The sequence below is a fragment of the Cnephaeus nilssonii genome, assembly GCF_951640355.1.
Source record: "Cnephaeus nilssonii genome assembly, chromosome: 2".
Lineage (NCBI taxonomy): Eukaryota > Metazoa > Chordata > Mammalia > Chiroptera > Vespertilionidae > Cnephaeus > Cnephaeus nilssonii.
In genome coordinates, this window is record NC_137073.1 from 6280779 (window position 1) to 6295662 (window position 14884).

General features: G+C 63.1%; 1 protein-coding gene across 5 annotated transcripts in view; it reads left to right on the forward strand.

Annotated features, from left to right (window-relative positions):
* SCNN1B (sodium channel epithelial 1 subunit beta) overlaps nt 1-14884 on the forward strand; it is a 51005-nt gene that overhangs the window by 27670 nt on the left and 8451 nt on the right. For all 5 annotated transcript variants that reach the window (XM_079780819.1, XM_079780821.1, XM_079780817.1 and 2 more), the window contains 7 exons: nt 1521-1839; nt 3926-4202; nt 6486-6676; nt 11220-11323; nt 11956-12119; nt 12374-12481; nt 14211-14328. In XM_079780819.1, the coding sequence (XP_079636945.1) occupies nt 1529-1839; nt 3926-4202; nt 6486-6676; nt 11220-11323; nt 11956-12119; nt 12374-12481; nt 14211-14328 (1273 nt within the window). In that variant the 5' untranslated portion in view covers nt 1521-1528. The remainder of the gene's footprint in view (nt 1-1520; nt 1840-3925; nt 4203-6485; nt 6677-11219; nt 11324-11955; nt 12120-12373; nt 12482-14210; nt 14329-14884) is intronic.

Genomic DNA, 14884 nt, shown 5'->3' on the forward strand with positions numbered 1-14884 from the left:
GCAGGTGCCCCTCGGTACCGGTACCGGTACCAGGAGGAGAGGAGGACACAGGCTCTCCCCTGCCCGCTCCCAGGTCTTGGTTATTCCTCCTCAGAAGCTGCCTCCTCCTGCCGCTGGGAAACAGAGAGGTTGGGCAGGCCTCACCCACCCATGCCAGCACCCGTGCTCGGACCCCGCCCCACTCCACCCGCGTCGCAGACAGCCCAGGCTCTCTTCAGACGGCAGATTTGAGGGCATCGCGGCTCCAAAGGTTCAGTTCTCTTGGGATTGAAACCCAAACCCTGAGCATGGCCCACAGGGCCCTGCTCGCCTTCCAGGCTCCTTTGCTGCTGCTGTTTCCCCCGCCACACACACACACACACACACACACACACACACACTCGGCTTCTCCCAGGGCACCCCGCTGTGACCTCCTCCAGGCACTCTCAGCCTGGGGTGTGTGAGCAGTTGTGATAACAGCAGCTGACACTTAGGAGCCAGACATTGATCCACATTCCGTATTTTCATTGTCCTCACAACAACCCTCTGAGGTAGAGGGCATTATTATTCCCATTTCACAGATGAGGCAACTGAGGCACTGAGCAAGTGATTTACTCAAAGTCACAACTGGAACGTGGCAGAGCCAAACTCAAAGCCAGACATTTCAGCTCTAGAGTCTTCATTCTTGTCATCCTCACCTGAGGATTTTCCCCCCATTGATTTTTTGAGAGTGGAAGAGGGAGGAGAGAGAGAGAGAGAGAGAGAGAGAGAGAGAGAGAGAGAGAGAGAGAGATTCATTGCCTCCCACACAAGCCCTGACAGGGGACAGGGATCGAACCCACAACCAAGGTCCGTGCCCTTGTCCAGGAATCGAACCTGCAACCCTTTGGTCAGCCCCAGCCTCTGAAGCAAACCGGCCAGGGCCAGAGTCCTCGTTCTTAACCTCCACCCTTCCTGCCTGTGGGAGCTCGGAGCTCGGCGTCCCGCCCTGATCACATTCTGCAGCCATGCACTTCTGGTGGAGTTTCCCTCGCGTTTGCCCCACTTGCTAACAGCTCGTCGGATGGCAGCTACCAGACTGAGCACTTAGCCGGTGCCAGCCCCAGTGCTGCGCACCTTCCCGGATCCCCTACTTCACCTCTCGGCGGGTCTCTACACGAGGCTCCGTTATCCCCGCTTCACAGACAGTGACCCCGAGGCTGCGGGTGTAAGTGACTTGGCTGCTAGGCTGGAAGCTCCCGGAGGGCAGAAACATGTTCGTTTGCTCGGTATTGAGTCCAGAGGGACTAATCCAGTGCCTGGCATACAGTAGGCGCTCAATAAATGCGTTTTGGTTGGATGGAGGAGTGGATGGATGATGAGAGATGGCAAAAAGGAGGAAAGGAGGAGGGAGGAAGGGAGGGAGGGAGGGAGGGAGGGAGGGAGGGAGGGACAAGTGCCATATGCAACCTGGACTGCCCGTCTCCCGTGGGTGCTCTGGCCAAGCCGGGACAGCCCGGCGCGAGGCTGGGGTCCTAGCTGCATGGCATGCGTGTCTGCAGGTGCCACGATGCAGGTGAAGAAGTACCTGGTCAAGTGCCTGCACCGGCTGCAGAAGGGCCCCGGCTACACCTACAAGGAGCTGCTGGTGTGGTACTGCGACAACACCAACACCCACGGCCCCAAGCGCATCATCTGCGAGGGGCCCAAGAAGAAGGCCATGTGGTTCGTGCTCACGCTGCTCTTCGCCTCCATCGTCTTCTGGCAGTGGGGCGTCTTCATCCAGACCTACCTGAGCTGGGAGGTCAGCGTCTCGCTCTCCATCGGCTTCAAGACCATGGACTTCCCCGCCGTCACCATCTGCAATGCCAGCCCCTTCCAGTAGGTGGTCCCTGGAGCGCTAGGCTGGCCTCTCCTTCCCCCTTTCCCCCCAGCTTTCCTTCTCTCCCTTCCCGTTTCTCTCCCTTTCTCTCTCTTTCTTACCCCCTTTTCCCTCTTTCTCCCTATTCCTTTCCTCCCCTTCCTTCCCTTCTTTCTTTCCCTATCTGCTTCCATCCCTTTGCAGCAAGTGAGATTCACAATTCATAACCCTCCTAGGCTTGAAGAGAACCTGGGGAATGCCTAGCAGTCCCTGTCTTCAGGCACACCAGTGCCTAACGGTTGCTTCAATATGTGTGATTAGCGCACCTACTATGTGCCAGGCACTGCTATGGGCACTGGGCATACATCAGTGAATAGAAGTCCCTCTTCACAGCCCACCAAAGAAAACAGACATTGATATTTTTTCCCCTTAAATATTAAATTAATTATAATAGCTCAATAATTATAAAGTGATGATTAAAAAAAATATGTACAGCAGCCATGCATCGAGGGCTTGTGAAATGCCAGGCAGGGTGTTGAGTGTTGTTGGGTAACTCATGTAATTGTAATCCACACAGCTACACGGGGGCACTCCTGTCATAGCCCCAAGTTACAGGCCAGGAAGTGGGGATTCAGAGAGGTCAAGGAACCTGCCCCGAGACACACAGTGGGCAACAGTGGCATTGAACTTGGGCCTGATCTGAGTCAGGCTGCCACCTTTAAGCACTCGATGGCAAGCCTCTGAGCGGGACACACAAGGAGACCCAAGCTAGCCAGGGCTGAGGAGAGGCAGCGGGTCGGTCAGAGAAAAATGCCCTGAAGAGTGAGTACAAGTAGCCACCCTAGTCGGACGCAGAGGGCACTCCAAGTGGGGCACAGCATGCCAGGGCCTGGGGCTGAAGCTGGACAACATTCTTGTCCCAAGAAGGTCCTCGGAGGGGATGCACACTTCCGGATTCAGCTCCATCTCCAGTTCCAGGAAACCCCTTTTCTAGTGAGAGGTCCCTGCATGTGTGGCGGGTCCCGGCAGCGAGGGCTCAGGAGGACCCTGATAATTTAGTAAAACAGCCCTCCGTCCAGGCTCTGTCCCAGGCGCTTTATGAGCCTCGCCTCCCTGCTCCTCCCAACAGCCTCTATGATAAATACTGTTCCCCGATTTTGTAGCTCAGAGAACAGGCCTATGAGAGGTTCACTTGCCCAAGGCCACCCCGATGTTAAGAGGATTTGAACCCACAGTCCATGCGGTGACCCGCCAAGCTCGGCAGCAGCCGTGGACATCCAGGCGGTAGCAGCAGCCCTCACCGCCACAGCGCACCTCCCGCCTTCCCAAGCCCCCCGCGTGCTCCGGGGCCAGTTCACAGGTCAGGGGCCGCAGTGTCCGTGTCCGAGGCTGATGGCAGCACTGGCTGCCCTGCACCTTTTACCAGAACGAGGGCCTGTGTCCAGGTTTAATGCCCTCTCCTGCAGGAAGTCCTCCAGCCCGAGCTGACACGCTGGTGACCACACACTGGGGTAGGGTCTTGAATCAGCTGGTATGGGTGACTGGGGTACAGGGACTGGCAGGGGGGCGGGCACTCCCTGGTTGGACACATTTCTACCACACTAACTGCTCACCCGTTCCAACGTGGGAGCCTCCAGGGGCACATCCCAGCCACCTTCTCCCTCCTGACACTGGCTCCTGTTCCCCAAATCACGGCCGGGATAGGAGGCCCTCGGGGTCACAGACCTGCCCCTCTGCCCCTCCCCCTCCTGGGAGGGAGACAGCAGACGCCCCGCCGCCCGTGTACAAACAGCGAGCCCGCTGCAGCCACACACCCAGGGCCCAGGCTCAGCTCTCCCTCATCAGTGGGTGAGCTTGGGGGGTCACAGCAACTCCCACAGCCTCAGTTCTTCCGGTGTCCTCCGCACCCCCACAGTGCCCGGCGCATAGTAGGTGCCCACTAAATACTCGGTGCGCGGATACAGGAGTGAGTGGGTACACGCCTGGGCAGGTGGGTAGAGAAGTGCGTGCTTGGGCAGGGCGTTCTCGCACATGGTGGCAGCCGTGCTGGCGTACGAGGGGATCCCAGGCTACCCCGTGCCCCTGACCAGTCCTCTCCCCACCCAGGTATTCCAAGGTCAAGCATCTGCTGAAGGACCTGGACCAGCTGATGGAAGCCGTCCTGGAGAGGATCGTGGCTCCCGAGCCACCCGGTGCCAACGCCACCAGGGCCCTGAACCTCACCCTCTGGAACCATACGCCCCTGGTCCTCATTGACGAGCGAAACCCCCGCCACCCTGTGGTCCTCGACCTCTTTGCAGACAACCACAATGTCTCGGCAAGCGGCAGCCCAGCTCCAGGAAGGACCTGCAATGCCCAGCAGTGCAAAGTAGCCATGAGGCTGGTAAGTGGGCCCAGGCCACGTCCACCCAGCGCCCTACCCAGCGAGGAGGGTGGGCATTGCTTTCCTTTAATGGCCCGGGCCTGGCTGGGGGCGCGGCAGCGCCTGTTCTGTGTGTTTGCCAGCTATTTTAAACAGAAAGAGCTGGTATGTTGGTCAAGACATTTGGATGCAAGGGACCCCGCTCAAACTAGCTTAAGCAAAACTGAGTTCATTGGCTCACATACCAGGAAGCCCACAGGCACACTGGGCTCAGGTGTGGCTGGATCCAGGCGTTCAGATGCTGTCATCAGGCCTTTCTGTCTTGGTTCACTATGTTTTGTTGAATTTATTGGGGTGACATTGGTTCATAAACACATATAGGTGTCAGGTGTACACCCCTGTAACAGTCATCTGCACTTTTCTCAGTTGACTTCACTCTCTGGTCGGCTCTCTCCACCTGGAGGGCCGAGACCATGCCAGACTCACATTCCCCAGCTCAGCACTCTCCCAGAATGCCCCTCCTTCCCAGTGACCACGGCAAAAGGCTGGGCCTGATCATCAGGTCACATCTCAGCCCCAAACCAATCACGTGGGCTGGAGGTGGGCTCTCCTGGTCAGACCACGTGCGTCTGGAGCAAGAGGGGAGGGGTGGCTGCCTGAAGGACGAATTCAGTCTTATTATCAAAAGACAGGGGTACAGCCCTAGCTGGTTTGGCTCAGTAGATAGAGCATTGGCCCTCGGACTGAAGGGTCCCGGGTTCGATTCTGGTCAAGGGCACACCTCGGTTGCAGGCTCAATTCCCAGCCCTGCCAGGGCGCATGCAGGAGGCAGCCAATCGATGTGTCTCTCTCACATCGATGTTTCTCTCTGTGTCTCTCCCCCTCCCTCCCACTCTAAAAATCGATGGGAAAATATCTGCGGGTGAGGATTAGCAACAACAAAGAGAGGGACGTAAACATCAGGCGGGTGATACCACAGCCGTGCATACGTGGACGCGGAGCGTGGCTGCACGGGAGGCACTGCGCTGCCTGGAGCTGCCCGGGGCCTGTGGCGTGCGGTGCCCGGCCCCGCTCTGCAGATCTGAATGGCAGCTCTGCGCCAGAGCCGCGAGTCCGAAGTCAACAAGCTCCCTGCGGTTCTGATAATCCCCCTGGTTGGGGACCCGGGCTGGGGCGTACTCTCCGGAGAGAGGCCACTGCCTCCCATGCCGCCACGTGGCCAGGGCTCGCCCACATCTCCGCACAAGCCAGCACCTGGCACCAGGCTTGCAGGGTCCTGCTGCCAGCTGGAGCCCAGTGCCCAGCTGCTTTCGGCGCAGTGGCCTGGCTGCTGGGTCCATGTCCTCATCGGCAAGGTAGGCGTGTCCCTGGTGGCCAGACCAGCACGCGTGTGTGTGCATGTTGCATGTGTGCACACGTACAGTGCAGGCAAGGTCTGCTGCTGTCACACCTTATTAACCTCTCTGGGCCTCGGGCTCCTCATGCTGGTGGGGTTGCTGTGAAAACTCAATGGGATCATCTGTTAAAGCCTTGAGGCCGCGCCTGGCCTGAGTGAGTGGGAGGATTACCCCAAGGGGCACGGAGGCCTCCAGCAGGCCGCGGAGGCCCACGCCCAGCCGGCCTGGGAAGGGCTGGCCCAGGATGGACGGCCCTCCGGGGTCGGGGTCAGGAGGAAGGCCGCTATGGGATGAGGCGAGCAGAGCAGAGAGGTGAACCAGGGCCGGTGGGTTCTGTGTCTGCGTGTGGAGCTGGGCCTCGGGGAGGGGGCAGCTGCCGCGAGCGGAGGGCCCGCACCGGGCTCAGGCTGAGAGGCCAGCCCCTCCTCAGTCCAGGGGCAGCCCAGGGTCTCGGCGGCCCCCGCTCTGCAGCCGTCTCTGGGAGCCTGGGCCGGGCTGGGAAAGGAGCCAGGGCGTCAGAGGGCGTGAGTGTCTGTCTGCACAGGGACTCACGTATGTGAGCGGGGAGCAGGAACATGTGTGTGCATCCTTGTGACCATGGCATCATGTGGCTGGGATGTCAGAAAGTGGCGCCTGTCTCGGTATATGTGTGTGCATGTGTGTGTGTGCATATGTGTGCATGTAAGGGTGTGGGTGTGTGTGGCGGGGGGGTGTTCACTCGAGCTGAAGGCGCCATGCGGGTGGAGGCTGTAAGTCCTTGTGGCCGGGCAGCTGTGGATGAGGGCGGCCGGGGCCCAGGGTGCGGCCCGGGCAGGGACAGCTGGCGGGGCGCTCCCGGGCCGTGCCCGCGGGGCAGCGATGGGCCGGCCAGCAGCCCTGCCCCCACAGGAACCCTCCGTCTCCGCAGTGCTGCCACAACGGGACCCTGTGCACCTTCCGAAACTTCACCAGCGCCACCCAGGCCGTGACGGAGTGGTACACCCTGCAGGCCACCAACATCTTCTCCCAGGTGCCAACCCAGGAGCTGGTGAAGATGGGCTACTCGGGCGAGCAGCTGATCCTGGCCTGCCTGTTCGGGGCCGAGCCCTGCAGCTACAGGTGAGCGTGCCGGCCCCCCGCAGCTCCCAGCTGCCCGCACCCGGGTCTGCGCTCCGCCTCAGGCCACGTGTCCCGGGGGCGCCTGGGAAGAACTACCCAAGCATCTTAAGTCACGGGTTTGTTGCGCAGTCGTTTTAGATCCGTAGACGCGTGGCCAAGGCCGTAGTCAGAGTCAGTCCCCCTCCTCACCCGCTTCCGCCGCCGCCGCCTTACGCCGCGTGGTCACTTGTCACAGCCGAGGAACCAACGTTGGCCGGAACTCCTAACCAAACACAACGCGCTGTCCAGGTTCCGCTCGTTTTCCTGGCGCCCTTTCTGTTCCCGCATTCCACGCAGGAGGCCACCTGCGCTCGCTCCTCAGCACGGGCAGCCTCCCCGGGCTGGACGGCGTCCCAGGTGTCCCCGTGGAGGACGCGACCTAAGCGCCAGGCGAGGGAAGAAGACACCAGGCGAGGCGCCCCTCGGCAATCACCCGGGGACCCCACGTGTTGAGGTCCGAACTGAGTGCAGGCTTCCCCACGGCCCCATGCGTGTGGCGGGGGCGAGTCACAGGCCGGCCTTGGGCCTCCGGGGGGCGGCGGGGGCCTAGGCTCCCGGGAGCCCTTCTGTGGGCAGGTTGGCCTGTTCTCCGTGCGCCTGTGGGTCACGTATCCCCACCCCCCCCATGGGGCTCGTGTGCATTTGGGCCAAGTCATTCGTCCTCCGCTCAGATTCGTCCAGCTTTGGTCACGGCGTGTCCATGTAAGAACGTCCAAACCTGAAGAGAATTTTTATGTTTGTTTGAGCCAAACTGCCCGCGACGCTCAGGTGCTCTGCACAGGGGCAGCTAGCAGCTTCTCGGGTGCATCTGGAATGAAGGCGGAACGTGAGGACCATGACATGGGGGAGGGGGCGGGAGGAAGGCAGGATAGTTAACAAGGTGACGTGGCCCCTCTGAGGTCCCTCACAGGTGTGCCCACCTGGGTGCACAGGACAGTGGGCAGGGCTTGCTTAAGGCAGAGCAAACCTCCCGCTAAAGAAGCTGCGTGTCGGCGTGACCACCGCCATGACCCGCCAGGGAGGCGTTGATGGTCAGACCACCTGCGAGGTGACTGCGTCACTGGACGTGTCAGTTTCATTACGGAACCCTTGCTGCCCACAGAGACTCTCCCCGCCCCGTGCCAGGCCCCATCCGTTGCTTATTGTTTATTCACTGATCAGGCTCCTTACTTTCTGCCTACGAGGTGCCCCGGGCTGGGCCCAGCACTGCTCTCAGGACCCTGTTCCCTTCGTGAGAGTGACCTGGCATAGATGGCCGTTACCGCCACCTTAGTCTGTTACCCTACCGCTGCTGCAACACCGGGGACCGGCCAGCTGGCTTCTGCCTGGGAGGCCTGCCCTGACCCCACCACCCGGCACTGCGTGGCTTTACTGCTTCCTGCGAGGATTCTCTGTCCCCTGGCGCCCTGGAGGCCTGCCGGTCTCCGCCGCACGCCTGGCCTGGCCCAGGAAAGGTGGGGAAGGAGCCGCCTGTGCCTGCGGCCGGAGGTGGCCAGCACTGGCAGCGTATCTCTGGATGGAGAGCATATCAACAAGCAAATGGTGGGCAAGCAGGTGCGGGGAGACCAAGAGCGCAGCTGGGGGGGAGGGGGCGGGGGGAGAGGACCGGCACGCCCTGACCAGCCGGCGGCTCCGGCTGCAGCTGTCCCACGGTGTGCTGGGAACAGTGTGCCCGCGCCCGGGGCGGGGCTGCCCCTCCGAGCAGTGCCCGGCTATAGCTGGTTTGCACCGCTGTTCCTCTCCGGTGGCCACAGCCCTGAACCCACACCGGAGGCCGACGGCACAGTGCCCGCCCAGAGCTGTGTGCGCCCTCCAGGCCCTCGCCTCTGGGCTGCCCTTCCCATGTCCCGGGGAGCGTCCAGTCTCGGGCCTCACCTTCCCTGACCCACTCCCACCCCGCTGCCCCCAGGGCGTTAGGCGACGACCCTTCTCGCTTATCTCTGCGGATGCTTTATCACATGTGATGGTTTCTAACGTTAACGAGTATTTACCGAGTGTCGGTCCCTGCTGTGGGCAGAATGCTCGGCATCCGGCCTCGCCTCGGTCCTGGGGTGGGCGCTGCGCCACCCGGCTGCTGCGGTGAGCACGGGCACCGAGGCGAGGCGCCTTCCCCGCTCCCAGCCAGGCAGGGGCAGCGGGCATGCGTCAGGCAGGCTGGCTCCTGGCGGGCGCTCAGCCCCGGGTCCTTTCTTTGCCCAGACGGAGACCACACTGTCCTCACGGCACGGTGTGCAGGGAGGCGGCTGCCGGCCAGCAGTCCTGCGGTGGGTGCCGTGTGAGGAGGCGGGCGGGGTGTCTGCGCGGCACGGAAGATGGGGACCACGCGCTTCAGGTGACCCTCTGGGCATCGGATGCCCGAGCCCAGCCCTCCTGCTTTGAATAAAATAAGAAAGAAATGTGAAAGCATCCTAAGACATTTTCAAAGCTATTGCTACCCCCTGTGGAGACGGGAGGTGCAGGAGGACCGGAGGAGTATGGGAGCTCGCACGGCCACCGCCCAGGCCCCACGAGCCTGGCCCGCCCGCCCCCTGCGCGCCGCAGCCTGCGTCCTGGCCTTCGGGGTGGCTCTGTAACGGAACACAATACCATCGTCCCACCTGGAGGCAAATCATCAATAATCCTCAATACCACCGGCTGCTCGGTGGTGCTCACCTCGGGAATGCCATGCCTTTCTTGGTTTGCTGCTGAGTCCGGCTCCAGCTGCACCACCCTGGGCTGTAACCGCATCTCCCAGTTTCTCTCCGGGGGTCGCTCCCTCTCCTCTCACGCCTAATTTGTTGGAGAAACTGGGTTATTTCCTCGCTGAGTCCCCACGGTCTGGGTTTTGTAGGTTCATGGTCTGTCTGTGCCCAGTGGTACAGATGCTCCGTCCTGCTCTGTGGGGCTGAGCAAAGCCTGGCCTCAGCTGTGCCCAGCCAGAGCCTGGCTCAGGGTGCAAAGCCACCCGGCTGGGGCTCACCCTCCGCCAGGAGCCGGGTCCCACCAGGCCCTGTGCACAGCTGTATTGCAAGGCAAGGCTAAGAGACACTTAAAAGCCACAGCGGGCGGCTCAGGTGACTGAGCGTGGTGGCTGCACGGAAAGATCACCAGTTCAGTTCCGGTCGGGGCCCGGGCCGGGTTGGGGTGTGGTCCTGTCAGGGTGCAGGAGGCAGCCGATCCATGTTTTTCTTTCTCCCTCCCCATTCCTCTCTCTCTAAGGTCAATTAACATGTGTGTGTGTGTGTGTGTGTGTTTCAAAGAGAGACTTCAAAGACCTATCAGCCAATCACATGTTAACATCATGTGGATTCCAATTTGAATAAACTGAAAAACAAAATGTATGAGACATTTATGAGACGACTGGAGCTTTGAACTGAGTATTTCATAATATGAAGGAATTCTTGTTGTCTTTAACATGATCGTAGCATTGACTTTTAGACCCATCTGCAATGTTTGCAGACGTCTGTGCTGTCTGAGGTCTGCTCCGGGGTCACGGGGAGGAGAGGGGGCGGGCAGACGGAGGGGAGCGCCGGGTGCTGCCCGTGGTGCCGGTGGGCTGCGTCTCGGCACTTTCTTGTTTGAAATGCTCCATCGCGAAAGCATGTTCAACAGCACCCTTTAGAGCTGCGTGACGCTGCTACTCCGTGAGCACCTCTACGGGGCACTTCCTGTTGGATCACTTCCTCAGGAAGCACTCTGACGTGACACAGGACCGTGGAGGGTCCTGTCTCGTGTGGGGCTCTCTCCTTCCACAGCCCCGTGGGGACCCCTGCTGACCCACCGCCCCGCGGGGACCCCTGCTGACCCACCGCCCCGCGGGGACCCCTGCTGACCCACGGCCCCGGGGGGACCCCGGCTCTGCCCACTTCCCTCTTTATCCGAATGGCCAGGTGTCCCGTTCACCTCTCCGGAGAGAGACTAAAAGGCAGAATTTACTTCTCCACGGGGGAGGCCAGAGGTCCAAAATCAAGGTGTCGCAGGGCCGGCTCCCTCCACAGGCCCTGGGGAGGGTCCTTCCCGCCTCCGCCAGCTTCTGGGGGCCCAGGCTTCCTGGGCTGTGGCTGTGTCACCCCGCCTCTGCCTCATCTTCCCATGGCCTCTCTGCCTGGGCCTCCCCTGGCCCAGCTAAGGACGGCTGGGACTGGACTGGGGGCCACCGGGGCCCCGGGCTGCCCCCCTCAGGATCCTTAGTCACATCTGCAAAGAGGTTCCCCAAACAAGGGCACATGCACAGGCCCTGACCGAGCCGGACCCTGCGAGGCGACAGATGAAAGCATGAAAGTCACTCCTGGCTCCTGGCTAAGCCTGAGGCCCCCAGACTCCTTCCCCCTCTTCCCCGAGGGGGTCCGGGCGTCTCTGGCTGTGCTTGGGCACCAGGGCTGCACGACGGCCTGCTGCTTTCCTCCCTGCCTGGCCCTGGGCTGCCAGCCTGCACAGCAGCCGGGCGGGCACCGGGCACCAGGCACCAGGCACCGGGCACCGGGCACCGGGAGGGCTGCGCTCCAGCTGCTGCTGTTTCTTTCAGGAACTTCACCTCCCTCTTCCACCCTGACTACGGCAACTGCTACATCTTCAACTGGGGCATGGCCGAGCAGGCGCTCCCCTCGTCCAACCCCGGAGTGGAGTTCGGTAAGTCTCGGCTCCTCCGGGCCAGACCCATGAGGCTTTAACCTCCCACCATGTGGGGCCCAAAGACCAGGTTGCCATCAAGCGTTGAAGGGCAGGATGTGGGCAGGCAGCTGGGGCCTGAGGAAGAGTGGAGGGGGGGGAGGGGGGAGGGGGGCCGGCCACGGGTCTCAGCTGTTCCCTACCCCACGGCGGGACCCCTGGGGCAGCCACGCCATTTCCATTTTGCTAGTGAGCAGAATAAGGGCTGAGTGGGAAGGCTCGGCCCTGTCCCATGGGACCCCAGGTTCCCGTGCAGGCTGGAGGAAGTGACCTGGCCTGAGACCTGCAAGGAGAGCGGGTCTTCCACGGGGGGGAGGGGGGGGGCGCGGCCTGGCACCGGGAAGGAGCACGGGGCTAAGACGGGCTGACTGTGAGGCGAGGTGGAGCCGCGGTGCCCGGGTGGGCCTGCCGTGGGGGTGGGGGAGCAGGAGGAGCCCAGGAGAGGGCGGCGGCGGGGACCAGCGTGGGGCCTGGAGAAGACAGGCCGGACTTGCACCCAGCGGCCCCTGGGCAGGCGGGCGGGCAGGGAGGCCCCTTGGGGGGGCACGGACAGGTGGGCGGGGCTCCCTGCAGCAGCCTCGGCCTCCCCACAGGCCTGAAGCTGATCCTGGACCTGGGCCAGGAGGACTACGTGCCGTTCCTCACGTCCACGGCCGGCGCCCGGCTGCTGCTCCACGAGCAGAGGTCCTACCCCTTCGTCAAAGAGGAGGGCATCTACGCCATGTCCGGGACGGAGACATCCATCGGGGTGCTGGTGGTACGGCGCAGCCCAGGGACGCCTGAGGGGTGAGGGTGGCAGCCCGCCCGCCTAGCCCCCACTCCGGGCCTCCTCCAGCCCGGCCTTCCCTCGGGGTCCCCCCTGCCTGCCCTCTGGGGAAGACGGCACCGCCGGCACCTGCTGGGCACCGCCCTCCGTCCCCCCAGAGCCTTAGGGCCACCCGCCGAGTGGCAGGCAGGGGCAGAGGGGCCTCCGGGCTGACCAGGGTCCCCCGAACACCCTCTCTGACTCAGGACAAGCTGGAGCGCAAGGGCAAGCCCTACAGCCAGTGCACCGCGAACGGCTCCGACGTCCCCGTCCACAACCTGTACAGCGGCCACAACACCACCTACTCCATCCAGGTAGCGCGGCGGCCTGCCTCCTGGCCCTGGCCGCCGGCCGCCTGCTCGAGGCCTACGGCTGTGGGACCCCGGGCCTGGCAGGGCTGGCTGCGCTGGGGTTTGGGGCACGTTGGGGTGGCTTCGTGGACTTAGTGATACTTGGGGCTGTAGAGCCAGTCCAGTCCCTGGGTCCTCACCAGGGCCCGGGGGTGCCCGCCTGCCATCCCCCCGCGGCAGGCAGGGGTGCCCGTGGGGAGACCAGGGCTGTGGGGGTCTCAGTCTGGGGCCTTAAGAACCCCTGTGTGTATGAGCTAAGGCTCTGCATGCGTTACATCCTCATTTGGTCCTTTCAACACCCGCTGAGGGAGTAATACGCTCACAGCAGCTGTTAATCATTACGTACGCTGTTTAGTTATTGTAAGTGTGAACTAAAGTGCTAATAGCGGGCTGATCGTGTGCCAGGCGACACTCTGCCAAGTTCTTTACACGTTCGATCACTTAATCCACACAACAACCTAATGCAGCGGCGATTATTAGGAGCTTCAGGGCTGGGTGAGTCCACGTCTCGTCGATTTACCGGACAAGGCCCTGTCTGTCTCTGGCCTACACCCCCTTGCTGCAGCCGGGGCTGCTGTCTGGTCTTGATCTCCGGGGTCGGCCCAGGAGGCGGGCCCCAGACCGTCCCAGTGAAGGGGACAGACGACCAGTAAATGTTTGCAAAGGTGACAAAAGCACCCGCTGGCTGGCACTTCCGCCCCTGCCCAGTCTGCCTTGGCAGATAGGGAAACTGAGGCATAGCAAGGGGGAACCCGGTGCCCGCCTCCATGTCTGAGCGCTCCAGCAGGGGTGGTCTCCCTTCTGCGTGGTCACAGGAAGCTGACCTCCCCCGTGGCCACCTGCCCGCCGGCCTGTGCAGCTGGCCCCCGCCACCCCCACTCTGCCCGGCAGGCTTGGTCACCCCCTCCGCAGGGGCAGCCCCGGGAGACAGGGCGAGTGTAGGAGGCCACGGAGGATTAGCGTGTGTTCCAGAAAACCTCCTGCTCCTTTCCATGCAATAGCACCTCTGGCCAGAGACCTTGGCCAAGACCCGGGCCACCTGTGCCAACCCCAGGCTCTGTCATGGGGCTGGAGAGACCACCTGCTTCCCAAAGCCAGAGCCCCTCATCACCCTGCCCCTCCCCCAGGCTGCTCCGCCGCCCGCCCCCCATTTCCTGCTCCGGACCAGGGACTAGGCCAGGCCCGGCCCTCCCCCTCAGCCCACAGGTGACCGCCACCCTGCTTCACCCACGAGTAAACCGAGGCTCCGAGGGAGGGAGTCGCTGCTGCAGACACAGAGCGGGTCTCTGAGGGGACGCCACTGGGCTGGAATGAGCCAACCCCGGAGATTCTTCACATCCCACCCGGGCTCCCGCCCGCCCGGCTGGCAGCCGAGGGCGGCCCCTCCTGGCAGTCCGGAGGCCCCCAGGAGAAGGCGGGAGGCACCGCCCGTCCCCTCCCCTCCGAGCTGCCCTCCGGGCGGCCTGTGTAAGGGCTCAGGAGGCCGGGGCCTGGTAACAGGAGTGTGGCCCATGTCAGCCTTTCCCGTCCTCTGGGCCAGCACCTCGGCGAGCGGCCCAGGCCCGCTGCAGCTTGGCCACCTCACCGCCACTTCGCAGGGTGGGGGGCGCCTCCCCTGACTCCAGCTCCCTGGGCCGACCCGCGGGCTCGGTGGGGACACCATGGTCATCGCAGCCTCCTGTCCCCACCCCAGGCCTGTATTCGCTCGTGCTTCCAAGACCACATGATCCAGAACTGCAGCTGCGGCCACTACCTGTACCCGCTGCCCCGAGGGGAGAAGTACTGCAACAGCCGGGAGTTCCCAGACTGGGGTGAGTGGGCCCGGCCCTGCCCCGAGGCTCTGCTGCCGGGGAGGCGCAGTCCGGGCCCGGCAGGCCCCGGGTGCACCGGGCTTGCTCCGCACCGGCACAGGCACAGCCCCTGCCCGGCACCCTCCCGGGACCACCCCTCCACACCTCTCCCCTGCACACCTCTCCCCCCTCCGCACACCTCCCCCCTGCACACCTCCCCCCTCCACACCTCCCCCCTCCACACCTCTCCCCTGCACACCTCTCCCCTGCACACCCCTCCCCTGCACACCCCTCCCATGCACACCTCCCCCCTATACACCCCTCCCCTGCACACCCCTCCCCTCCACACCTCCCCTCCACACCTCCCCCCTCCGCACCTCCCTCCTCCGCACCTCTCCCCTCCGCACCCCTTCCCTCCGCACCCCTCCCCTGCACACCTCCCCCTGCACACCTCTCCCCTCCGCACCCCTCCCCTGCACACCCCTCCCCTGCACACCTCTCCCCTCCGCACCTCTCCCACGGCTCCTACTCCTACGCTTGACTGTGTCATGTGGAAGCCATGCTGTCTGTGTGCTGT